General features: G+C 38.2%; 1 protein-coding gene across 1 annotated transcript; it reads left to right on the top strand.

Moving 5' to 3' along the window:
* The first annotated feature begins 214 nt into the window (after window positions 1-214).
* HEATR6 (HEAT repeat containing 6) lies at window positions 215-27590 on the top strand. Its single transcript, XM_004684470.1, has 20 exons — window positions 215-440; window positions 1804-1911; window positions 3691-3831; window positions 4307-4422; window positions 5161-5275; window positions 6597-6698; window positions 8131-8268; window positions 9628-9926; window positions 10685-10862; window positions 13748-13954; window positions 14325-14424; window positions 16876-17231; window positions 18002-18124; window positions 18491-18577; window positions 20762-20896; window positions 21609-21731; window positions 22315-22439; window positions 23673-23769; window positions 24779-24983; window positions 26627-27590. Exons 1-20 carry the CDS (start codon window positions 219-221, stop codon window positions 27196-27198), a joined length of 3549 nt encoding a protein of 1182 aa, XP_004684527.1. The 5' UTR covers window positions 215-218; the 3' UTR covers window positions 27199-27590.

The raw sequence follows: 27590 nt of genomic DNA, 5'->3' as shown, positions 1-27590 counted from the left end.
TAAGCAATCCCCACTTTCCAGTGAGGGCCTGAGAATAAGTAGGCAGCAAAAAAAAGTCTCCACGCTAACAAGCTAACCAGTGTTTTTGGGCTACCAGTCTGACCTGGGGCCGGGTCGCCCACCCCTTGGCCTGGTCACCAGTTGGCATTTCCGGAACTGGACCCGCGCGGAGGCGGGGAATGCCCCGGAAGTACTCCCCTGTTGCCCTCGTAGGAAAGATGGCGGCGGTGCAAGTCGCTGGCTCCCTTCTAGGCGGGCCACAGCGGGCGGCGCCGCCGGAGTCACCCCCCAAACCGGGCAATGGGTTCCGCTGCTTATCCGCCAGGCTTTGCGCCCTGCGCCCGGATGACAGCAGCTCTGCCCGCACGGAGATCCACCTGCTTTTCGACCAGCTTATCTCAGAGAACTACAGCGAGGGCGGCGGCGGCGTGGCCCCGGAGGTAGGCGGCGGGGCAGTGGAAGGACCTGGGGCCCTCCCCCCGGCCCTGGCCCTACCCTGCAGGGATCCTAGCTGGTAGCTCCGCTCGCCTCTCCGGGCCATTTCCATCCCCACCCTGCATTGCTTAGTTCTGCTAAGGGAAAAGTATGTTCTACAGGAACTCTGGGGATACAATTAACTTTTAAGCGCGCGGGTGAGGACCCACTGACAGGCAGTTCAGTTCACACTGGGTTGTCCTGTAATAGTTCCGCGTTCCGTTGTTGCTTCCTAGCATTGCTGTTCTCTGGCGTCTTTCTGGAAACTTGCAGTTTGGACAAACTCGCACCTTTTTTTTTCCACTCTGGTAACACTGCTGGTGTCATCTCTGGTATAAACTTATACTCACTCTATGCATCCGAAATGCTCTCTATAGAGAAAAAAAATCACTACTACCATTATTGAGTATACGAAACACAGACTACGTACTGTGCTTTCCCACACATCCTCTGGTGGTTCTTAGAAGGGGTATTGTTAGGTCTGTTTTACTAATGAAGGTATTGAGGTTCATCAGGGCCCAGTGGCATATTGCTTTAAGGGCATAGCTAGAATTGGAAGCTAAGTCTGTCAGGAAGTTCCTGCATTTTCTGTACCTCCATGCTAGTTTGGCCCTCTCTGTATCCTCTTTCGAAGTTCTTTAACTTTCACACTAATGTTTCCCATACACATCAGGCCTTGGATACCTTTACTGAAGTCCCTGGACTTTTGACCTTGTCATACCACCACCTTCTGTACACACAGGCTCCTCAAACTTGACAGTTCCTAAAATCACTTCCACACACCCTGCCCAGCCCACCCTCTGACACACCCAGACATGCCCAGTCCACCAAGTCACACAGGCACAAACTCATTCTTCCCCTTTCCTTCCTCCCAGATATTATCCAATCCAAAATCTTGGGAACCTGTCTCAAACATTTCTCAGTTTATCTCTTCTCTATTTTTATTTCCATTGTCAGCGCCTTAGGCCTTCAGGCAAGATGACTCCTTCCTGGATAGTCCAATACAGTCATATATTGTTTAGCCACAGGGATATGTTCTGGGAAATGTGGTTGTGCAAATAATTTACTTACCCAAACCTAGATGGTGTGAACAACTGCACACCAGGGCTGTAATCTGTTGCTCCTAGGCTACAAATCTGTGGAGCTTGTTTATATACTGAATATTGTAAGTAATTGTAATGCATTGGCATGTGTCTGTATAAACATATGTAGAGGTAGAAAGGTGCAGTAAATAGGAATTTGGGGACCACCTCATCTGTATACTTGACTAACAGTGAATTTATTTTCTTATTTACGTTTTTTTTTTTGTTTTGTTTTGTTTTTTGATAGGACGTCAGTACTCTTCTTGTCCAAGCTTGCCGACTGGTGCCTCTTAATCAGAATCATCTTGTCAGCAAAGTGTCTCAGCTTATCCACCACTTACTTAATAGATTACAGGTAATCGCATAGTAACTTTGGAATTCAGATCACAAACAGGATAAGTAAATACCTTTGAAGCAAGCATAACACCTGTGGTAGGCTGGACTTTTGGGAAGTTACAAAAAAAGCAAATTCCTTACTAAGGATCATATTAAATATAGGTGGCCAAGAAAATATTCTGTATGACTTTAGAAGTTTATCCATTAGAGGTATTCCCTTGCTATTTTTTGGTTCAAGAAACTAATATCATTCAGGCTCTAAAATCCTCTTAGAATTTTTCATGGATGTACACCATGGAAGATGTATTTGACCAGAACACCTAAAGATAAATTGAAATAATCTCTTACCCCTTTCCTACCAATATTTTTTCCCCTTTCCCAAAGCTACCATTCCTGTGGTCTATTTTTGCTCTGCATAAAATGTTAAGTAACTTGAAGAAGACACTCTAGATAAATAGGCTCTTTTTATTCATATCAAGTTCTGTGCTATAGCCCTCTTTTCTCCAGAACCTTTCCCAACTAGCTAAATAAAGCTTAATACTTTTTATGGAATACTTCAAAAAGTATGCTGTTACATGATACCAGTGAGTTTGTGAATGTAGCTAAGAACACAATATATATCATTTAGCATTATGTGAACTAACATTCTTCTGGCTGCAAAAACAAAAAGCCAATCCAGAGTAACTGAACAGTTAAAAAATTACCTAAAGTCAGAAGCCCCACAGGCGATAGCACCTAACAAGAGTGTTTTAGGCATCTTTCCATTCCACTATCCTCAGTGTATGGGTTATTCTCATTAGGTAGCTACCTCAATTCTAGGCATCCCAATGTACAACCAAATCCCAATATGAGGGTCTCTCAATCTCAGCACTACTGATATTTTGATCAGATAATTCTTTGTGGTTGGGAGTCCTGTGTGATGTAGGATATTTATCAACAGCCTTGACCTTAGACATCAAAAATGTCTGTAAACATGATCAAATGTTTCCTGAGACAAGACTGATCCTGTTAGAGAATCACGCTCTTAGCCTAATTAGGACCAGGTGTTATGTAGAAGAGGCAAGCACTCAAATAGAATCAATACGCTGCCAGCTGGGAAAAAGAAGATGAATGCTGGTATGTAACCAGTAGAGTTTGCTACCTAGACTTCCTAAGTGAAATAAGGCTGTTTCCAAGGTTAGAAGTTTTCACACTGATGGGGTACTCTCTTTGTACCACTGGCAACTGGAAAAGTTCCTGACCCACCTATAGCACCTATTGTTCTTAACCTGTCTTCTGTCATTTGACTGACAGTTTGTATCAGTTGTCGGTTTATGATTGGATTAGCCTTTTTAAATCCCAACGAGATTACAAACTCCTTAAGGACAGGAATATGCCAGTTCTCCTTGTTGTGTTGTCCACATCATGGTAGAGACATAATAGCTATTTAGCAGGCCTTACTGGTTGAGTGGTTTGCTTTATGTAAGGCAGTTTAGTTGAATTAAGACATTTCAGTGGATTGAGCCTTACATTATGTGTGTGTCCAGGTTGTCTGTTTGGCTGCTTAAGGAAAAGTTACAACGACTTTGCCAAGTGTACTTTGAGTGGAGGAACTAAAGGGGGAACTAAAGCCTTGTGAAGTGATCAGGTCTTGAAAGTTTTTGATCAAACTTTCAAGGCCTTTAGAGCTGATTTTTTAGACACAAGAAAGATAGGGGCACACATACACACTTTTAAGCAACTTGATTCGGGTGAGCATGTATATCTGAAAAGGATAAAAATACATTTTCGAAATTATATTTTTTCCCTCTTTTGGTAGGTGATTGTTGATGAACAGAACCTGGATTTCCTGTTGGAATATACTATTTCAGCTATTCAACAGTGTAGTTCCTGGACACACATGAAAATTCTTCAAGCCCTGGCAGCTCTGGTTTATTGCAATGGCTCCAAATGTCAAAAGGTGGTTTAACTGTATTCTTTCCTTGAAAGGTTAGGAGCACAGGCGCTGGAGCCAGTAGACCTGTGTTTAGGTTTCTGTCCTGCCGCTAATTAGATGTGTAACTTTGAGCAACCCTTACTTATCTACTCTGAACTTTTTCCCTCATTTGTGGAATGGTTTCCCTGAAAATGAAATCAGATAGTATTGGTAAACTGCTTGGCACTCAATAAATACTAACCATTATTCTTATTATCACTACCTTTCAATTATGCAGCCAAACCTAAAGAACTCCAGTAACTACCTAGGCTGGCAGTGAAGATCCTTTCTGATACTTTTTGTCATGTCTTTGTTCTCCATCTGGAAGTATTACCTAGCAGCTAGTCCTTTGATGCATAACTGCCCTTTGGTTTGAAAAATAATTTTTTTTTCTGAAGAGTAATATTTTCCTAGAAGCTTTTTTTTTTTGACTAAAATAGAAGCTGTTATTTTGTTTCAGTACCTCCCAGACTTGCTCGGCAAGACTGGACTTTTAATGAAGTTGAGTGACTTGACTCAATCTGACCCGGAAGTCAGGAGAGCTGCAGTGCATTGTATGGCGAACTTATGTCTCAGGTATGTGCATCTAGCTAGGTTTTCTAGCAGTAAGAAGATGGGACCTCTTGTAAGCCCTTTGTAGGTGGTTCAGTCTGGCTGAAGTGAGAGCCAACTTGGGAAAACAACCTCCTTTGCATATCCTGTAATTTTAGTATATTATTTTTAATTTTAATGTTTGTTATAAAGAATTTTTATAAATGAAGGGGGAAAAGTAGACTAGGGCCTTATCCTTAAAATAAGCAAAAATGATATATGTGTGATATGTCAAGTTTTTGTTTCCTACTACTATAATTTCTAACCATATACTAAGTTTTTAGAAGGATAGATTCATATGAATTTTTAGTTTGGGTGAGATTTATCTGTCAAGACCAGTTTATTCTAAGAAAATAGAATCAACTAGTTGCGCAGTTCTGTCAGTTGATTCATGCAGTAGAAAATCAGCAGCATAAACGTGAATGGATGAGTGATCTCTTGCCTGCATAGCAGCATTGTCCATTGGCTCAAAGGATTTCTCTTTCTTCACACTTCTCTATAAGCTCCCTTAACTTTTTCCTAGGAAAATCATTCTTCCTTCATCCTATTCACAACAAACTGTCCTATATCAGTAATCACTTAACCACAACTTCACTTCTCATTGCATTCAAGGGTATATTCCAAGTTTGTATTTTTTTTAGTAGTTTGTATTCCTTTTTATGTTCTTTTGCAAGCCCCATTTCAAAGGAGGTTGAGTTTGAGTTTTTTCTGTGTGTGTTGTAGTGTGCCAGGACAGCCATACTTGGAGGAGTCCTACCAAAATGTCTGCTTCCGAGTTTTCTTGACAACCTTACAGTCTCCAAAATCATCTGATATGGATGATATCACATTTTGCATGGTAGGTGGAATTCTTACTAACCTTGTGCTGTAACAGATATTTCTAGAATCAGCAGCAGAACAAGCTATTAATTTGGTGTGTATTTGTTTACAGATATGAACATAAGTGGAATGTTTATGGAACTAAAATGACTGAAATCTTGTTTTTGCAGTTTAAATTACAATAAGTTGTTGTGGTTTGTTTTGTTTCAGTTCTAGGTTTTCAAAGAAAACTGTGACTGTAAAAGCTATATTATTTCAGACTAGTAATTGCTTTTAGACAGAAGGAAAAAAATAGATTTCAACTATATCTGTAATATTTTATTCCTTTTAAAAAAAATATGATGCAGACATGACAGTTTATTAATGTGTTTTAAATTCAAAGTGACACATTTCAGACATTCTGAAAGTTCCTTATAATTCCCTGTTCAGATTAAGTCACTGGGAACAATTTGTTCTAAATGCCCCTGTGTTTTTTTGACATATAAATGGACATATTTTAAATAAGCTATAATAAATACACTGTTTGCAACTTCCTTTTATAAACTGTTTTTGGACATCATTTCATTGCCTATTGGTACCTCATGCTTTCTCACTGCTGTAGCTGGGTGACCTGGAAGAGTGACTTGACTTCTTAAGCCTCCATGTTCCTCATCTCTGAAGCAGGAAAAAAGATATAACTACTATTGTAAGAGTCTCATGAGGACTATATGAAATAAATCACTTAAATTGCTTAACAGAGTGGTTGCTATTGTTGAGTTTCAGATGTAGCAGAGGGTTAACTTTTATAATTGTTTTTATAATTGATAGAAATTAAAGTTTTTCAGTGTTTTCACTATTTCAAACAAGGCTACTATTCACATATTTCCCATGTGGGATGTTTTGCTTAAGAACACACTATTAGCAATGAGATTACAGGGGCAAAAAAAAAAAAAAAAATCAAATTTGATTAGAGTTGCCCTCCAAAAATTCTTCCCACATCTGTTCCTTGTGTTGCTGCTTTGCTTTTTCCTTTCTGATCGCTGCAGTCACTTTTTCACCCTTGCCACATTTTTTTTCCAATAGACATCACTTCATTTTTTTCTAATTTACCATTTGTATATGCTGGTTTATAACCATATATAGTAAAACCAGTTATTTAATAAGAGCACTTTGTTCCTCCAAAAAATAATGAGTAGGTCATCAGCTCTCTTCTGTGAATATTTCTATTTGCTTCTTTCCCTCCCATATAAAGGTTTTTTGCATTACCTAAAGACATTTTCTCCTCTTAATCAGTACTAGAGAATTGATCCTTGGATGACCAAATTTCATCTGCCTTCTAACTTGATCTGTTTTTCTCCTAGTTGTTACAAAATGCATTAAAAGGCATACAGTCACTTCTAAATGTTGGGAAGATGAAACTGACACAGACTGATCAACTTGGAGCTCTTCTAGCTGTGCTAAAGGTAAGACATTGCCCAATCCCCAGGTTTCATTATGCCTAATGGCGGTTTTCCTATTTAAACCCCAGACATAGGACCACTTTATGTCATCATTTCAAGGCTAGCTCTAAGGTATCAGTATTACATTTAAGAATAAAACTTTTTTTTTTAAGATTTATTTATTTATTTATACAGAACTGGGGTACAGGCCAGAGATGTGGAGGGTGAGAGGATTCACCAGGGACAAAGTGGGGAGCAGAACAGGCAGATTGATGAAGTACACTGCTGAGGGGAGCAGCGGGCTGGTCAGGAGAGGTCTGCCTCACCATGTGGATCTCCTCAGGGCCAGGCGGGGATCGAACTCATGTGGAAGTGGCTTAAGCTTCTTATTGCAGTGCTTTAACCCGCTGCGCCACCAGGGAGGGCCTAAGAATAAAACATTTAAGCATACTTAAAATTAGGTACTGAAACAGTAAGCCCTGATTTAATTATGTATCAAAATTCTACTGAATCTCTTAGGAAGGGATAGGTTATGGGTATGATCTGTAGGTGATTTAATTTTGATTATCTTGAACTTGTCTGTACTTGAAAGAAGAACCAGGGCTTCTCCTAGTCTCTTTCTGGGTCAATCAAGACATGTATCAGGGCCCTACCTGGTGGTGCAATGGGTTAGAATGCTGCACTGCAAGCTGGCTGCATCAGCTTCAGCAAGTTTGATCCCCAGCCCTGGAGGTGATCTGCAGGGCACAGTAGACCTCTCCTGACCCACCTGCTGCTCCCCTCAGCAGTGTACCTCGTTGATATGCCTGTTCTACTCCCACTCTGTCTCAGGTGAAGCCTCTCACTGCCCCCACACTTTCTGGCCTGTACCCCAGTTCTGTATGGATAAATAAATAAATCTTAAAAAAAAAAAAAAAAGACATATCAGCAGGTTGCTACCTTTTGACTTTTTTAAGTCTTCCAGGCAGTGGGGAAAGTCATATGAGCCGCTCTTCTTCAGTTTATCCAGGAGATATTAAGAACTTTTTTGCTGAACTTAGGTTCTTTACTTAACATAAATCTATTAATAACTTAGCTTTATCCTAACTAAAATTTTCATTCTTGTGCCATCTCTCCTCCTCCTCAGTAGTCTGACAGATATAAACTGAAGTGATAGATTAATTTAAAACAATTAGATAAAAATTGGATAAAAAATTTTAAATTAATAAAAATAAGTGAACAAAAATCAATAAGATAAACAAAAATCAGATGTAGCCTAATCTGGCCAAACTAAATCTAGCTCGATGAAATTAAGCTTCTAATCTTTAAGCCCTAAACCTTCAACTTGTCCCATTTTCATTTTCTTAATAAGCTTCTAAATATTAACCTTTTTGTCCTGTGTGATCCAGAACATGAAGAATAATTCTGTTTTTTTATTTATATTTTATGTATGTGTTTCCTTAATCATTATTACTAGAAATCCATGTTTCATGGACTCCCTGGACTGAACATAGAGATGCCCACGGTGTTGTACCCCACTCCACTTCCTCAGTATGATGGGCGGCCACCTGTCAAACCACAGCAGTTAGAACCCAGTGCTTCTCGACTGACTGCGGTACATTTACATCTGAATTTAAGTTGTGGGTTGCTTTTCGTTGCTTGATAGCTGTGTTTTCTATAACTTGCATCAATACTGTACCAAAAGCTTACCTTGAATTTGATTTAATTTGGGGAAACCTGCTCATTAACTGGTAGGGCTAGAGTGTCAGGAGTGCAGAGAAAAAGGTTGAGGCATGTAGTGGAGGCCAAATCACAATGGTAAAGAGTTTAGGATTTTATCATATAGAGGATGGAGAGGCATTGAAGAATCCTTTTTTTAAGTTCTAGAATTTATAAAATACAGATACTCTGCAAATGTTGCCCCTCCCCCACAGTAAGTCAAAGGAGATCTTATTGAACAATTGCTGATTAGTGTTGATAGTACAAATTCAAAATGCTTGATTTTATTGCATTTTTTTTTTAACAAAGCAGCACCACTCAAATGTTTTTGGCCATTTATGATGTATCTTCAAGATTATTTCAGTTCGAAGTAATTTAAAATTCTAGATGGATGGCTTTATGATATTACAAGAAATTCAGAGGTAGATGCTCTATAGCAGGCTAATCCACTGACTTTAATGATGCTCTAGATTTTTCTCCCCTATTCTGTTATTAGAGAATCTGATATGATGAATCTGTGATCAGATTTGTATTTTAGAAAAATCATTGTGGTACTAGATAAAAGGACACAGTAAAAACCACATTAATCTAAGGTAGAAGTGAGGAAGGCCTTCCTTAAGAGGGAATGCAGAGGAGAGCAGATTCCAAAGATACCTGTTATGTCAGAAAGAAGGAAGAAAAGAAACTGACTTTACTTAACATCAATATCTGCAAAGCCCAAGTACACTAAACATGCATTTGTGTAGTGAATTTATATATCTCCTACATATTTAGACTGGTACTAGCTGTGTATCTTATTTAGAAGAACTGAGAAAATTTAATCCCTAAGTCATTTTCTGTAGACCTTAATTTTCTTGCAGCACCCCAGTTAAGAAGACTTAATGCCTTCACAACTGTGCAAGATAGGTGGTATTAGCCTCATACCTAACAGATGAGGAAGGTGAAGCTCAGAGAAGCCAAATGATTTTTTCCATTTGAAAAATGGAAAGATGTAGCATTTAAGCCCAGGTCACAAGTCTTGCTCTGTCCTATGTATTTCATACTTTGCTTCTTATAGTCCCATAGGGTATGTATAAGTACTTAGCATAGTGTCTGATGCAAAGGGTACTAAATGCCACTTTTTTCTTTTCTCCTCTCTTCAAACTACATGTTGGGGACATATTTAGGAATTATCAAATGAGAAAATACCAGTAATTCAGTTCAAAGCTATTTTGACATAGCTATCATAAATGTTTTCATTTGCTCTTAACATTAGAATAAAAAGAAAAAATTAAAAGTAAAACCAAAGAAAAGCCAGCAAGGAGAGGAGGAGGAGGAAGAATCCAGTGGTGACAGAGAAGCAGCCACAGTCACTGGCTCGGGCAGAGTGAATCTGCATGAAGGGAACACTCAATGTTCCTCCTCCCTGAGTGTCCAGAGTTTGCCAATAGATGGAAGCAGAGCTGCAGGAGAAAACCAAGTCTCCTCACCCTTCCATTCTTCCAGTTGGAAAAGGGTCAGCAGTAGCGAGTCGGAATATTCTGATGCTGAAGGAGGCATGCAGAGTAAAATTAGGTAGTAGTATCTTTTTATATGTTTATACCTACATCTGTGTTGCCTGTAAATTTATAACTGCTTAGAAACCTCAGACTTTTCATCCTCTCCACTTTGCCATGCTTTCTTGAATCTGCCTTTGTTCCTGCTGTTCCTATCTGCCTCGAATACTCTTTCACCCACTTCTTTTTTTTTTTGGCCTGCTGCCTTGCTGACCACTACATACTGTCAGTCTAAGGTCAGCATTCATATTCTTTGAGAAATCATTTTTGACATGTCCCTCTTGCCCCACTTTCTTTAGGCACCCCTTTTGTGAGACCTTTTGGGTTATTGCTACCTTGGTGTCAATCATAATGTGTTATAGTTAATCTCTTTAACTGCCTGTTTCTTTTGTTAAAAAGTCTGACAAGGGTAGGGCTTAGTTTGTGTCTGCCCGACTCAGCATCATGCCTGATACCTACCCAGGATCCTCAGTACATCCTTGTTGGATAAGTGGATAGCTTGCATGTTTCATAGCTAACACTAGTTTTCTAACATTAAATGTTGCCTCTTAATTCTCTAGTTGTGTTTTAATTTATTTTACTAACTAGTTACATAAGCAAATTACTTTAAAATGTTTTGATTGAATTTTGAAAAATAATTTTTATTATTTGGCATCTAAGGGCTTATTCAGAATGTTGGATTTCTCAATGTGTCATTTCATTTGAAGAGCGAACATGTCACATATATAATTTTAAGAACTATTAAAAGACCTTTCTTTCTTGTCTTGGGTTCTAAAGGTCTTACCAAGCCAGAGTTCGCCAAGGAGCATTAGCTTGTTTCCTTTCTACTGTAAAATCAATAGAAAAAAAGGTTCTTTATGGCTACTGGTCAGCCTTTGTTCCTGATACACCTGAGCTTGGAAGCCCTCAGTCTGTGTCCTTGATGACTCTTACATTAAAAGATCCTTCTCCAAAGGTAAGAACCTTGAAATTCTAAGTGTTAAACTAGGAAGAAAAATTTCACAGGTCTGTCTTTCCTTTACCCTGTCTTATTTGAACACAAATCATATTTCTACTGACCCACGTCCTGATTGGAAACAGCTGAGCAGGGAACAGGCTAGGAAGAAGGTTTATGTGAGTCAGATATAGAGCACTGTGTGGTCACCTCCTGCCACAGGGCTTGCTTGAAGAGTGAACCCCTTGAGTTAGAACTTTGTGTTCTCTATGAGCTGCACTGTGCTGCTTTCCCTTTTATGAAAATGCTGTGATTTTTATTAATTGGAAAATATAAATAAGGCTTAAATGCTCAGAGGAATATGATGTTACTTAAGAAAACTGTAAGGCTTAGAAAATCTTAGTTTTATGACTATAGGACATAGAATTCATGATCCCAACAGTATTTTTTTCTTTCAACATTTCCGTATTTTTTCAATTCATACATAATAATTGTTTACATAGTTTAATGAGAAAAACCTTATAAAAAATAATTCAATATTGGATAACCACAGTAGAGAGCTATAGCTGATCATATATTTGCCTCTTCTTGGATGTGTTATATACAATTCCTTGCCATAAGTTAGCCTCTTAACTAAGGAAGGAAAATATTCTACTAAATGTAGATTCTCTTTGAAATATTGAACATTTAAAAGTTATGCTGAGGGCCTCCCTGGTGGTGCAGTAGTTAAAGTCTAGCTATCTAGCTATCGCCAGCAATTGATACCTGAGTTCCATCCTTGGCCAGGAAGGTGACCCACATGGCACAACAGACCTCTCCTGTCTTGCCTGCTGCTCCTCTCAGCAGTGTATTTCAGTACATCTGCCTGTTTTGCTCCCCACTCTGTCTCTGGTGAATCATCTCACCACTCCCACCCATCATGCCTCTGGTCTACACCCCAGGTATGCCATAAATAAATACAAATAAATCTTTCTTTTTTTTTTTTTTAAACAAAAGTCTTGCTGAATGACTGCCCTCTCAACATAAAAAGCTCCAGTTAGACCAATGGTATTATTTTCTGTTAAGATTTTTGAGTTTAAAAAGGCAGGGGCTAACAAGCCAAAAAAATACTAGAACTTCAATGATCATCTCCTTGAATTGCTATTACTAAAGAAAATTCCTGGGGCAAATTAACCAATTTCAGTAATATTCCTTTTTTTTTTTCATCTATGATAGTCATGACCAGAGCTAATTGAGCTGAAAGATTTTGACTTCTGAATATATCAATTCATTACTTTCCACAACTTGCTCTTTAATTTTATTTGGTTTGTGAACTGTTGGTTGGGACTGTGGTCTTTAGTTGCTTTTTACAAATGTGGGAGGTTCAGCATAACAGCTAACTCTTTTCAGACCAGCCATTTAATAAGGGTTTGGCCTGTGGACTATGTCTGACCCACTACCTTTTTATTATATGACCCATGAGCTGAGAATGGGTTCTATGCTTTTAAATAATTCTTTTAAAAACCAAAAGATTATTTTATGACATGTGAAATGCATATTTCATTCTCTATAAGTTTTTATTGGGACACATAGTTATTATTTTATATAGTGTCAGTGTCACCATGGTAGAGGTGAGTGGTTGCAGCAGAGACTGTGTGACTATAAAGTTTAAAATACGAAGTATGTATTTCTGGCCCTTTAGAAGAAGCTTATTTTCTGTACACATACTCTCCTACTTCCTCTCCCCGACAAAATTTTCTAATACGTCATTAACTTCCTAACTTTATTAAGTGATGATGTTTAATTCCAAAGGCTCAATACTGCTATGCTATAAATTTGTAGCAATAAATCTTCAGTCTTTATTTTTTATTCCACTTTACAAAAGACCTGCAAAAATGATTTATTTCTTTGTTACTTTAAGATATATAGTTGAAAATTTTCTGGAAAACCTTTTCACCCCAAACTCACATATGCTTTATGAAAAGTAAATATTTAGGTTAGAGCCTAGAATTAATTCTTATTCCCTGCTTTTAAGAAATCTAAACTAGCACTTTTGAGTGAGCTGGCCATAAAGGGTATAGTCCTCTTTCATATTCTGGTCCAGTATTTATTACCTACATTCTATTTTGATTAAACTTTCCTTTGGTTTCTTTTCTGATGTTTAAAACCCACAAAATCAGTAGTGTACCAATTGAAAGTAATCTTTTAAAATCTTACAAAGAGAATCTTCATGCATTGATAGTTTTCCTGGACAGCAGCCTATTGACAAAAATGGACATACTTTTCTTTCCAGCCATAGGTTATATTTAGTAATACTCCTTTCTTTTACTATTAAAGACCCATACTGCCAGCAGTGTTATTTACTGCACCTTAGAATTTTTCTAAAAAGTTAGATGACTTAATGGTGCCTGCCAAGCTGGATATACACAAAGTGCTTAATATTCTGTTGAATTACGATTGAACACACATAGATGCTTCAGGGTGGACTATAAAGCAGAATGTCCTTAGGTATTTGATATGAAACAGATTCTGGATGTGTATATATTTTACCCCACTAACTATCTCTCTTGTTAGTTGGTTTATGCTTGAATAAACTCTGTCTCTAATCTTTTATTTTCCTGCTCACAATTTCAGTTTTTTGTACTACAGTATAGATTACATTTATTTCTTACTGTAGAAAACCTAACAGCAATGTCATTTTTTGTTTTTGTTTTTAAGAAGTGGGGTTAGGGATACAGTGGTTGCAAAGGCTAGTTTTAGGACGTGGTAATTAAATTGTTTTTAATTCTTCTGACTAGAATGATCCTAAATATTTTTTGGGCTTTTAAATGACCCTATGTGCTTTCAGAATTTTAAATGTATTTGGGAAGAAGAAAATCCAGTTCCTGGTCTTTGAGTAACTGATATGAGTCATCCTAAAATTTCAGACACGTGCCTGTGCTTTGCAAGTTTTATCTGCCATCTTGGAAGGTTCAAAGCAGTTTCTTTCTGTTGCTGAAGATACCAGTGACCACAGAAGGGCTTTTACTCCCTTCTCTGTAATGATCGCTTCCAGCATTAGAGAATTACATAGATGTCTATTGTTAGCTTTGGTGGCTGAGTCGTCTTCACAGACCCTTACTCAGATAATTAAGGTAAATGTGCCCATCTATTGGTAGGTACTGGGGAGGGGTTAATGTTTCTATTTTTTATAAAATTTTATGTTGTATAAAAGTAACTTAAGAATATTTATCCAAGTGGTAGTTTCATTTGGATATATTGCTGATTTGTCTGATCTCACATACAAGCTCTTTATGTCCAAAAATATGATTTATTAAATATTTTTATCTTTAGTAATAAGGGGTACCAATGAGCTGTAAGTGCTATTCCTCCTACCCTCACAAAAGTAAAAAAGGTTTGATTGTTTTGTAAAGTGCAAAGACTTCTTTTTCAATTCTATAAAATTATGTGTCTGTACTGTGGCTTAATCAGGCCTACTGATGAACTCTTCTTTGTGTTTTATAGTGCCTTGCAAATTTAGTATCAAATTCACCTTATAACCGTCTGAAACTCAGCCTGTTGACCAAGGTGTGGAATCAGATAAAGCCTTATATCCATCATAAAGGTTGGTGGTGGTTTAAAATTGACTCTTGCTTTATGTTATAAAAATACAGCTTTAGATTTATTTAGATTATTAGTTTAAAAAAGCATTTTTATAGCTCTAAGATATCTTGTATTAACTCTCTTCAAGTTTTGAGGGGACCAACTATTGCTAAAACCCCAATTTTAACCCCTGTGTCCCAGGTGTAATTCACTGGAAGGAATTGAACTCTTGAATTCACTGCAGATACTGTCACTTTAGTGCTTAGGTGCAGTAACTGGAGTATCCCTTTGGAATTAGGATTGAGGAAAAGTAAGGGGTACCCTGTACCTATAGTGTCTTAGAGTTCCTTTCTTATAGGCATAAAGAAAGATGACATCATCTTTTGGGGAAAAAAATTAAATATTAAGCCTAATTTGCTTAAATGATCTTCTCTGAACTTCAGATAAAATTTTAGACCCTCAGATACCCACTAGCTACAGTCTTATTGTTACAGGGCAACCCGATGTGAACTGGGTTGCCTGTCTGTGGGTCCTAATCCACACGCTTAAGATTCAGTTGTACTGCAGATATACACAAAAAGATCAACAATGGGGTTATTTACAAGGGGAAAGGAAAGAAACAACTGAGGGAAAGAGAGAAAGATATGTTAACTAGAGTATCCTACCCATTCTGCTGACTTGGAACCTAGCACACTGAAAGCTGATCAAGAGCCAAGCCATCAGCCGCCAGCCATCAGGCCAAAGGAGCCAGCGAGCCCCAGCTCAACATGGCTCCTTTATATATCCCAAAAGTCTCAGAATGGCTGCTTAGCTCCACCCTTAGATCCTTGCAGTCCTCCTTTGTCATTTCAGTGACTGGAGTAGGGTTGGAGTTGCAGTTTCAGTGACTGGAGTAGGGGGTGGAGTCCACAAAACTTGTATCTGCAGAGTTCTTTCAGGACATCCTTTTCCTCTAACATTATTTCCTGACTTATTCTTGCATATAGAATATATGTGCTATTTAGAACACTTATTTTTCTTTTGTTTGCAAGTGTTAAGTCATATTCTGATAGTTTTTCAGTTTGAAATAGAACTTGAAGGAGACATGAATGTCTTGTGACTTCACTGCATAAGTGCTGGGCTCAGAGTCAGTTCAGACATCTGCAGTCCGCTACCACTGTTGCCATAGCACAGCCTCTCCAAATCATAATTTCCTTCTAACAGGGATGATAATACCTATCTTACATAAGATTTTTTTGAGGCCTAAGTCATGTAATGATGTGTAAGCTGAGTCCAGTTCCCTCCTTAACCAGTATGTAAAATGGAACCCAGAAAGATAGGTTTTGACTTAAGGCTCCTCATCAGATTAATGGCAATAATAAGGTGAAAACATCCCAAGCCCCCAACTTTTCTTCATCTGCAAACTGAAGGAAGTGTGCCATATTTCAGAGTTCATTTTCAAGTGTCTGGCATTGTCCTCCAGTAACATTTTATCATTAAATGTTAAAATGTTACAAAAAAATGAAAAGAACAGTAACATGAACTCCTACATGAACTCCTATACCTCTGTATAGACTTAAAACTACCATATTTGCTTTCTTTTCATATATGTATATATGTGTTTATGTATATAGATATAAGTACTGTGTGTATATATATCTGTCTATATTCATATACATCAATTTTTTTTTTTACCTTAACTGTTTGAAAGTAAGTTATGGACACGATCTTTTTTTTTTTTTTTTAAAGATTTATTTATTCATATAGAACTGGGGTACAGGCCAGAGATAGAGGGGTGGTGGGGATTCACAGAGACAGAGTGGGGAGCAGAACAGGCAGATCAATGAAGTACACTGCTGAGGGGAGCAGTGGGCTCCTCAGGAGAGGTCTGCCACATCGTGTGGATCAACTCTGGGGCTGGGGATTGAACTCACACTGAAGCGGCTATGACTAGCTTGCAGTGCTGCGTCCTAACCTGTTGCACCACCAGGGAGGGCCCACATGAAAATCTTAAAGACAGTCTCCTACAAAACACAGTACCATTCTCATATGTAAGAAAATTACATCGATTCCATAATATCATCTACTTAATATCTAGTCCACATTGAAATTTTCCATTTTTCCCAAAGGTCTCTTATAGCTTTTTAAAAAAAACCAAAAAAACCTGAGTTCATTTAAGGTTCATGCATTGCGTTTAGTTATTTTGCCACTTCAGTCTTTTTAAGTCCCACCACCTGTTTTTTCTTTGACTATTTGAAGAGTCTGAGTCAGTGTTTTACAGAATGTCTCTTTCTTACTTTGTTGGATTGTTTATTATGTTTTTTAACTCGTAGTCTGTCTCCTATATTTCCTGTAAGTTGCAAGTTAGGGTAGAGGTTTAATTAGATTTAAGTCTTAAGAGGTATGCCATAATTTTTAATTGTCCATAGAAGTAATTATGATTTTTATGACAGCTATTCCCATGATAATAGGTTCTTACTGTTTTCTCTGATAGATGTTAATGTTCGTGTGTCAAGTCTCACACTCTTGGGAGCCATAGTGTCTACTCATGCACCGTTACCTGAAGTTCAGCTACTTTTACAACAACCCTGTACTTCTGGACTCAACAATAACAATTCAGCAACTCCTCACCTCAACCCTCCTGATGGCTGGAAGAAAGCACCTTCAGGATCCTTTCTAGAGGAAGGATCAGTTAGCTCACCTAAAGGCTCTCCAGAGCCTTGTTGGCTCATTCGACTTTGTATTTCCACTGTTGTGCTGCCCAAGGAGGATTCCTGCTCAGGTAGTGATACTGGTTCTGCAGCAGGAGCCATCTATAAACCATCCCCCATTCGACTGGAGGCCTTACAGGTAGGAGATTGCTGTATCTTGTTTGAAGTGAAAGTAATGACCCTTTCTTCACAGTCTGATTATGGGGCATCAGTCTGAGAATCATGTAAAACTGAGCCATGCGTTGGTGGTGTTGGTGAGAATTGTATTTATAGGTGCAATTGGTTGTTGTTTTGTTACAGGTGAGGTCTTGGTTGTAAAATGTCAAAGTCATTACTTTCTGTTGCAGATCATTTTAGTTACTTCAGATATTATATGATATGGGTGCAAATAGAGTACATAATAGTTCTGAAAGAAGCTATACAGTTAACCTTTGATTTCTATAAGTAAATGTTTAATTCTGTGTAAATTTCTCTTTCATTATCTATCTGCTTAAAGACAACAAAATAATTGTTCCTCAGAGGAAGAATACAAGCCTAAATACAAGTATTCATGTTTTGTATACTCAAATACAATCTAAGTCATAGGAGTCTGCTGCAAATTATTTGGCTATATTAAGTAAATCCTTTGATTTTTAACTCAGTATTAGTTTCTTCCCAGGCTTACATGAGATATTAAGGAACAATTTATAAATTATAATAATAAGGAACATTTTATAAATTATAATCATAAAATTACATAATTATTGATTTTAACCATATAAATAAAGATTATGATTGTTTTTCATTTCATTCAACATCACATTTCAACCTCTTAATAAGTGTGAGTAATTTCTAAAACAATAACACACTTTCCTGAATATTATTGCCTTGCATTCAGATCTTACAGTTAATCCCTTGTTCTCTTTTCAGGTTTTGGCTCATCTGGCAAGGGGCTACTTTTCAATGACTCAGGTATACTTGATGGAGCTTGGAGAGGTGATTTGCAAGTGCATGGGGGAAGAAGATCCATCAATTCAGCTTCATGGAACAAAGGTAATTTTCATTAAAAGCCACATCCTTTTTTTCTCTTCACTTTATATTCTACTTTCTGCTATATATTAAGCCTGAGGTTTATTCAAGAGGTTTCAGGTAGGGAAGTCATACTTACCCTAGTAAGTATGAATTGAATTGAATCAATGTATAAACCCAATGAGGTAATTATTACTTTATTGCCAAATCTGTAACTGGTGATGTTGCTTCTGGAAAGAATGCTTCTAACATGGAATTAGTGAGAAAAGAAAGAGAATCATTTGGAAATTATTTTTCCCCTTGATTAGCGGTAATGTCCAAACTGAAATGGTTTTTACCTCTTGAGTTCTAATAGTCTGATTTGATCATCTATTTCTTTTATCTCGTCAGCTTCTGGAAGAACTGGGTACAGGCTTAATACAACAGTATAAACCAGATTCTGCTGTAGTGCCTGATCAGAGAGTGCCAGTCACCTTGGTAAGTAAATGTCTGTTTTCTTAGTGCATCAGTCAGTTTTATTTTGAAGCTTGGTGATAAAGGGAGTAAACATTATGGATGCTTCCAGTGTCAAAAACTATGATTTAAGTTCTTAGGAAGATATAATACTAATATGAATTGATTTTATTTGCATTTGAGTTTATTTGGAGTTTAGTAGTGCTAGGGTTATGTGTATTTAGTTATGATTATGTATAACCAGTCAGCAGTGGAAAACCAGTTGTATAAAATGTGATTTGGTTACTCATCTGTCCAAGAGTCTGACCATAATAGTGGGAAAAGCCGAGGATTTGGAACTAGGAGCTTTGGAATCACATCTGGGAGCACCACTTAATGGATTTGTGATTATGAGCACAGTTTCCCTTATTAGAGTAGAATAATAACCCTTGACTTATAGGGTTATTGAAGATTGAATGAAATAAACAGGCTAATGCATAGTAGGTGTTCATTGAAGGTTGATTCTCATAATTTCCTTCCCACAGTGATTCCTATTAAATTCTGTGATCTTATGTTGTTTCTGTTGTCTGCTCATTCTGCCAGTTATTTGGGGGAAGAGTATGAGACTCTACCAAAAAAAAAAATACTGCCTCCACTTAGTGCCTCAAGTAAAATCAACTGAGCACTTAATGTTTTCGACCTTTGCCCTCCTCATTTTACCTATTTTTTCCTCCATTGTATTTCCATCATCTTAATAGTGAATTAAGAATGTCTAGCCTTTGCCTCTTCCTTAGACTGTCATTAAAGCCAAAGTGGTAGCAATTGCTAGAAGATGAATTGAGCTTTGCTATCAGAAAGACCTGGGTTTGAGTACAAACTTCTCTTGCTAGTGTTGTGATTTTGGGTAAGACTCTTCACTGTTCACACTGGTATTATTTCATTTATAAGAAGGGAAATGTTTTCTATATTGCTGAGTAAATTACCTAAACACTTTTGCAGTTTAAAACAATATATACTTACTTCCTCACATAATTTGTGTGTCAGACATCTGGAGTAGCTTACCTGGGTGGTTTTGGCTCAGGTCTCTCAGGAGGTTGCATTCATGATCTTGGCACTAGGTGCAGTCAGTTGGTGACTGGGGCTAGAGGGTCTTCTTCCAAGGTCACTTACTTTCATAGCTGGCAAGTTAGTGCTGGTCATTGGCAAGAGGCCTCTTCTCAGTTGCTCCTCTCGAGGATCTCTCCAGAGACTGCTCTAGTGTTTCCTTGATGTGTTAGCTGGCTTTCCCCTTAATGAGTAAGTTAAGAGAGCTAGAGAAAGACAGAAGCTGGAGAGAAAGCAGCAACTAAAAGATTCAATTCGAGCTCTACCTCTAGGTCCCATGCTTTCTGACATGAGACTTCTGGTCTGTTCTGGGTCCCTGATTCTTTTGCCCAAAGGGATCAAATTGAAAGAGCCCTAGCTAGGTAGTGGTTGATCTGTCTTCTTGATCAGCTCTGCTACTCATTAGCAATTTACATTATGTCTGTGCCTTAGTTTCTTTATATGCAAATGGAGGTAATGATAATATACTTCAACTTAGTTGTACCAGGGTTTAAATTGAATTGATAACTTGTAAAGCACTTAGAGCAAATGCCTTGCAAATGGTAAGTGCTATTCAAAAATATTGGCTGTTACTGCTATGGTTTTTAATATTGTAATCTTCATCATCTTCCTCATAATCATTATCACTCATAGTTTAATTTTAGCAGACTACATTTCCTAATCAGTAAAATGTAAGGATTCAATACCTTGTCTTCTAAAGTTAGAAGAATTTACAAGAAGTGAAAGAATTTATAAAAAACAGTTCTTGGGCCCTCCTTGGTGTCACAGTGGGTTAAAGCACAGCACTAAGAAGCTAAAGCAACCTCTGCATGAGTTTGATCCCCACCTGCCCCAGAAGGTGATCCCACATGGCGTGGCAGACCTCTCATCCGCTGCTCCCCTCAGCAGTGTACTTCATAGATCTGCCTGTTCTGCTCCCCACTCTGTCTCTGGTGAATTCTCTCACTGCCCCTGCACCCTGTAGCCTGTACCCCGGGTCTGTATGCATAAATAAATAAATCTTAAAAAAAAAAAAAAGCAGTTCTTTAAGGAAAAATGGTGTGGTGTAGTAGTCTGTGGTAAATTTAGGGTCAAGTTGGTTGGACTGTTCTCTTGGGCTACAGTTTGAACTGTGCCCTGTTCCAGGTGGTGATGTTCTGGACTATGATGCTGAATGGTCCATTACCCAGAGCCTTGCAGAACTCAGAGCACCCGACTCTCCAGGCAAGCGCCTGTGATGCCCTGTCTTCCATCTTGCCGGAAGCCTTCAGCAGTCTGCCGGTAACCTGAATTGGGGGTGGGGTGGGGGGTGTTTCTCATCCTTAAATGACACACCTGAGCATCAGAACTTGATTTTGATTCTTTTTCATTTTGAACCAGTACTTAACATCTCTGAGGAAAATGTACTTTACTTGAGTGAGGGGTGAGGGCAGTGAGAACAACAAATGTGTAAATTAAAATCTTAATATCTCAGGAGATCCTTTCTTCCCTGTGCTTTAGAAGTCAGATGGTAGAAATTGGGATAGAGACTTTAAAGTCAGAATGATTTCAAATTTAAAAGACCTAGGTTTAAATCCCCATTCTTTTATTTTCTTGCTCTTTGATTAGCGTAACTTCTGTAAAAGCTAGTTTTATCATCCATAAAATGGGAATATCTGAGTAAAAAGTGAAGTATGTGAAAATACTTGTCCAACTGTGATATTTAAACTACTTGTTTTTTTGGTCCTTAATAGCACTTATATTTGTTCTTGTTTACATAAATTAGCTTTTATAAAGAAGGCAACTCGAGTGAAGTAGGAGAGTAAAATGCCCTAAGTCACTCGATGCTAGAGGTTAAATGTGATCACAGATGTCTCTGTCCTGCACTAGGCTGCTCAGCTAATAATTGAACCAAAGTAGTCTTAAGATCTGGATTGAACTCCTGAAAAAGCAAGTCAGAGACATTGGTTCATGATTCTTTCATTCTTTCTTTTTGCCTCCCTTTCTTGTACAGGGTGACAGGCAGATCCTGTGCCTTACGATGCTGCTTGGACTGAATGATAGCAAGAATTGTCTGGTGAAAGCTGCAACCTCACGAGCCCTTGGTGTCTATGTGCTTTTCCCCTGTCTCAGACAGGTCAGGGTGATCCTTCGTAGCTCTGCAGTTTTATAGTCTCTGTCAGTATTCTTTTTTGGTGGGTACAGAGCCTTGGAATTGGGTAGGAAAGGAAAATACCTGTAATGGTTTCTTTAATTGCTGACTAAAATATAATAATACATGTAGTTCATTTATTTTTATTTACTTGACATACTGCCCCAACTCCTTAGTGCTCAGAATATACTAAAATTAATGAGTTTACTGAGAAGGAAATTAATTTCTCCTTTAGTTTTAACTTGTGACAGCTCACTGAAAGGAGTGCAAACAATAGAATACATTTTGGAAATGCATTTCACTGTCAAAACATTGTTTTCAGAAGTGGGGACTATTCCAAGCAGCTGTCAAGGCTGGGTTATAAGGTATTCATGAAAGTAGAAATCCATAGATTCCTTCAGCTCCAAAACCATGGAGCAGTTCCCCAGGGATTTTAATGAGTGTTCAGACTATAATATAGAAACAGTAAAATTTATGATAATGGCTAATAGCTTTATCTGAAAATAAATTGGAGAATTTCAAAGGTAGCAGTATGAACTTAAAATAACTTCAGTGTTTTGTCTTATAGGATGTCATATTTGTTGCAGACACAGCAAATGCAATACTGATGTCACTTCAAGACAAGTCTCTGAATGTCCGGGCCAAAGCAGCCTGGTCCCTAGGCAACCTGACAGACACTTTGATTGTCAACATGTAGGTGATTCAGCTCTTTTCCCTTAGGTGACTTCTAAAGCTGAGGTCCCAAGAGAGTATCTTTGATTCCCCACTATAAAAGAACTAGCAATAATTCCTCCATATTATATAATTTTCATGTTATATATTAGAATATAAAATATGTATTAGTATAAACTAATATGTATAACAGTCATACTTTGTAGTGATTTATATATTAAATATAATTATTATACATATTTTATATAACAATGATTAAGTGATCAATTGTATTATTCAATCTTCCTGTTTTCCTATTTTTGTAACTAATAAAATAGCTAGTCTCAGTATTTATTAGTAATATAAAATAATAAAAAATACTGCATGCTGAAAATCAAGTTAATATATCCACATATAGAAAATGTGGAAAATACAAAAGTAAAAATTCAAAACCTTAGTGATGGATAAATAATTGCTTTTTTTTTTTTTTTTTCAGTAATATATCCCAATGTAAAGGAGAAAGATTGAAACAGTATAAAGGAGTTTTCAGTGTAAAGCCTTTCTCCTCCTCCTCTAGTTCACTATGTCCCCTTCCATTATTCATACAGTGTCCTGCTTTTGCTCTGTCTTGTCTGTTATCTCTGATGTAATATATCTACCAAACAACATGTCTAAGCGTTTGCATGATTACTGACTTTTTTTTAAAAATTGATTTATATATGCATACAAGAACTGGGTACAGGTTAGCGGTGTGGGGTGAGAGGATTCACCAGAGACAGAGTGGGGAACAGAACAAGCAGATCTACTGAAATACACTGCTGAGGGGAGTAGCGGGAGGGTCAGAAGAGGTCTGCTGCGCCATGTGGGTCAGCTCCTTGGCTGGGGGTCGAACTCATGCTACGTTGGCTGCAGATAGCTTCACAGTGCTGCGCTTTAACCCACTGCACCACCAGGGAGGGCCTGATTACTGACTTTTTTATAAATAATTATAGTCATCACTGTGTGGTGTTGAACATTTAAGTTGTTTTAGTCTATATACAGTGAATGTTTTTGTACATGAAATCTCCATTTGGAGATACTCTTTTGGTTATAGTTCTCAATGTGGACCTACTGGGTTAAAAGGCATGACCTATAAATTCTTGGTATAATTTGAACAGATTTGTTGAGCTGTTTTTCTAAAGATTTTATTGTTACAGAAGTGAGTATATATTTGTATATGTATATACCCAAGTGGGTTTTACCTTTTTACATGTTTTGCCTGGTTTGGGTCTACAGGGAAACACCAGATCCGAGTTTCCAAGAAGAATTCTCTGGTCTCCTGCTCTTAAAGATGTTACGATCAGCTATAGAAGCCTCTAAGGATAAAGACAAGGTAGACTCATAACCAAACCTAGTATTTCTCACTTACTTAGTATCTTACAATTTTATCCTAGCATATCTGGTAGGTTGGTGCATTGTGATGGCCATCAAATTTACCACAGTTCAAAGGAGATTGAGAGTATACTCAGTTTGTATACTGAGGGCAGCCAGTGGCCCTTTCCATGCTCGTATAGGTTCTTTCCTATCTTATGAGAAATCAGCACCATTTGTAATATGCCCATGTTTGTTTTAGTATAAACCTGTTGCTGTTGTATTCAGCTTTGAGTAGAATTGACAAGTCCAAAAGACAGCCAGCCCTTGACTTCAAATATCCTGTTTACTAAGTATAAAAAGCATAGACTTGAGCTTATGAGTCAGGCAGACATGGTTTAAATCCTGACTTGTCCTTTGGTGCATTAATTAACCTCTCTGAAAGGCAATTTCCTCATCTATAAAATGTCCTCACATATGCCTCATTGGCCTCTGAGATGTCTTATGTTATAGCATCTAGCATAGCACCTGACCTTGTCAGGCTCTTACTTTAGTATCATGGTTCTCAAAACCTGGTTAAGTCTGACATCTGATTAACTCAATCAGAATTTCTGGGTCAAAGCTGGAAATTAGTTTTAAGAAAAGAAAACTCCTAGGTGATTTTAAGAAGCTGCAAAGGTTAAGACTATCTAGCACAGAGTGTTAGATTAGAAATTTGATGCGTAGCTTCTCAGCTTGCTACAAATCAGCATTGTCCTGCTCCCTTGGACCTTGCATACCATCTCTATAGATTAAGATGGAACTGATGCCCAATATCTAACACTGAAAAATCTGGGGCAGAAGCATCTCTCTGATGGCTCAGAAAGTTAACTGCACAAGACCTTGCAGAGTTCTAAGAACTTGCCCTTAGCAATCTGCATTTTTCATTAACTTCCTTGTTTTAAGATGTTTGGTTTTTTAAAAACTGAAACATTGTTTTCTGAAACATCTCTAGCAAGACCAATTTCTAATGGGTTTACATTTTATTCTAGGTAAAAAGCAGTGCAGTCCGTGCCCTTGGAAATTTACTTCACTTCCTGCAGCCATCTCATGTAGAAAAACCCAGATTTGCTGAAATCATTGAGGAGTCTATCCAGGCCCTAATTTCTACTGTTCTCATTGAGGCTGCCATGAAAGTCCGGTGGAATGCTTGCTACGCAATGGGAAATGTATTTAAAAATCCTGCTCTTCCATTAGGTAGGAAAGTTTAACCTCTTCTCTTTGATGGAAATGTTTTTGGACATATAGTCTACATTGATGTTAGAGTTGTTTCCACAATGCTAGCTGACATGGTATTCAAAAGAACAGAAATGTACAGAACACTCAAGTTTAGGGGAATGGTAAAGTGAACCATGGTGTGTGTATTTTTGTTCCCCCAATAGGATATTTTATTACCATTTAAGATTGTTTACAAAAAGTCTTACAATCTAGGAAAATACTTCTGATGGTAAGCAAACTAAAACCAGATATGACATAAATGGGTAGGAAAAAAGACTGAAAGGAAATTATCTTAATGATAATTTCTGCACAAGGTAAAGGATAGATTTTTCTCTGCTTTTATTTTCTAAATTTTGAGCATATATTTGAGCATGGGAAAAACAATGAGCATATATTTTAACATGGAAAAAAACTGTCATGAAAGAAAGAAGATACAAATCAGATATCTCACATGAACCTGTGGTACTGTAGTGAACTGCTGTATAAAAGGGTGTCTGCTGTAGTTGTGACAGGTCCTTGCCTGTCATCAGTGGTTAATAGCTGCTTGGACATGTGGATCATTGCCTCCAGATCCAACTGCCTTTTTTTTTTTAAATCTGTTTGTCTCTGTGAGAAGATTTGAAGCGTAGGGTACGTTTCTGAAGAGAGAACCATTCTGGACCAGCAGAGCAAGCCTCAAATTAGTGAATCTGGCTCTGATCCCCTGTATTGCCAAGAGCAGGCAGACCAGTCAGTTGACAGCCTGGAAGTAGTAGCCACATGGCTTTTCCTGCTGCAGAAATAGCCTTAGGTGAATTTTGGCTTTGGTGCTCACCAAGTCAGGTATCTGGTTGACTGTCTTCAGAGGCATCAAAAAAATGGGAAAGGCTGAGAGAGTCAAAGGAAACTGCATTTTACTTAGTGGCCAATCTTGAGCATTAAGAGCTCCAATACTCCTCCCCACACCCCAAAGGAGTAGGTTGTGAGTAGTAGTAATTCTGATGAGGAAGAAAACAGGTTGATTTTCTAGGGCCAGCAGGGAGGGATAGAAGTCAAAAATCAAGACATCTTCTGAAAATTAGAAAATTGAACCTTTAACTAATCTGAGTACTATGTTCTCCCAGTCACTGCCTAGATAGTACTTTCTTTTTCTTTGCAATAAAGTGCACAACTTGCTATTGTCAGAGGAGTGTCTGGATGCTAATCTGGGTGGGGAAAGGATCTTTTGCCAGTACAGACAAGGCTCGGCATAGTTACAGCTTGCACACTGCTCAGAAGCTTGCAACTGACAGGACAAGTGGGACTGCACACCAGTCAGTGCTGCCCCCACCAGGCCTTGTCCATCAGGACAGAATCCTCTCAGGAGAAGCCTCTTCTAAGTTGCTGAAGTGCCTAATTAGGGGATCAGAGCCAGATTCACTAACTTGAAGCATGCAGGTTTGGGAGTCAGTACTCACTACACACATGGGGGCCCCACAGGCGGTCACCACCATGATCTTTTTGTATTACTAGGATAATAAAATGAAAACATAAAATGAGTAATTTGAACACTGGTGTATATGCTTGCTCTGTTCCCTTCTTCCCGCCCTCACACACTTATATCTAGGCCTATATTTGTTTTAACGACTGTGAATTCTTTCTAGGAACAGCCCCATGGACATCCCAGGCCTACAATGCCCTGACTTCAGTTGTGACATCATGCAAGAACTTCAAAGTGCGCATCAGATCTGCTGCTGCCCTTTCCATTCCGGGCAAGAGAGAGCATTATGGGTCTGTTGACCAGTATGCTCAGATCTGGAATGCATTAGTCATTGCCCTACAGAAGAGTGAAGATACCACAGACTTTTTGGAATTCAAGTACTGTGCCAGTCTGCGGACACAAATCTGCCAGGCGCTAGTTCACCTCCTGAGCGTTGCCAGTGCCTCAGACCTGCCCTGCATCAAAGAAACTCTTGAGCTGAATGGGGACATGGTCCAATCATATATCCTGCAGTTTTTAAAATCAGGAGAAGAGGGAGATGACACCAGAGCACCCCACAGCCCACAGGAAAGAGATCAGATGGTGAAAACTGCCCTGGAGCACGTGAGCGGTATTCAGCCTCTGACTGGGGACTCAGCCCAAAGGGCCATCGTGGGCTTTTTAGAAGATATTCTCACTGTTTATTTTGATTCATCTGGATCACAAGATGCACTCCTAGGATTAACAAATCGGTGAATATTCCATCATATTTTCCAAGTGTCAAGTGGTAGGAGGAAGGCCTCAGCTTGAGCATCAGCTATTTGGGATTTCATTTTAGGGGCAGAAACAATACCACTATTTATTTAGAATGAGTTAACAGTAATTAAAATTTTTTCTTAAAAGGCTCAACCACTTCAGAGGTGGTTCCACTGCATTGGCCATGGTCTAGGTCGTTGCGACCGCTCACTTGTGTCGCCAGGAGCCAAGGAGCTGGGATGTGATGTGAGCTGAGCAAACTGGAGGATTGTGAAAAGTGGTTAGTCACAGAAGATTTGAAAAAAAAAAAAGCAACACAGGAGGAGTTAGGAATTAGAATGTTGGGTATTTTGTCTTTGGGAGTTGTTTTTCTTTTGTAATAAACTAATGAA

Source organism: Condylura cristata, unplaced genomic scaffold (assembly GCF_000260355.1).
Source record: "Condylura cristata isolate star-nosed mole 26May11 unplaced genomic scaffold, ConCri1.0 scaffold00017, whole genome shotgun sequence".
Lineage (NCBI taxonomy): Eukaryota > Metazoa > Chordata > Mammalia > Eulipotyphla > Talpidae > Condylura > Condylura cristata.
This window is presented reverse-complemented; position numbering and strand designations above follow the sequence as displayed.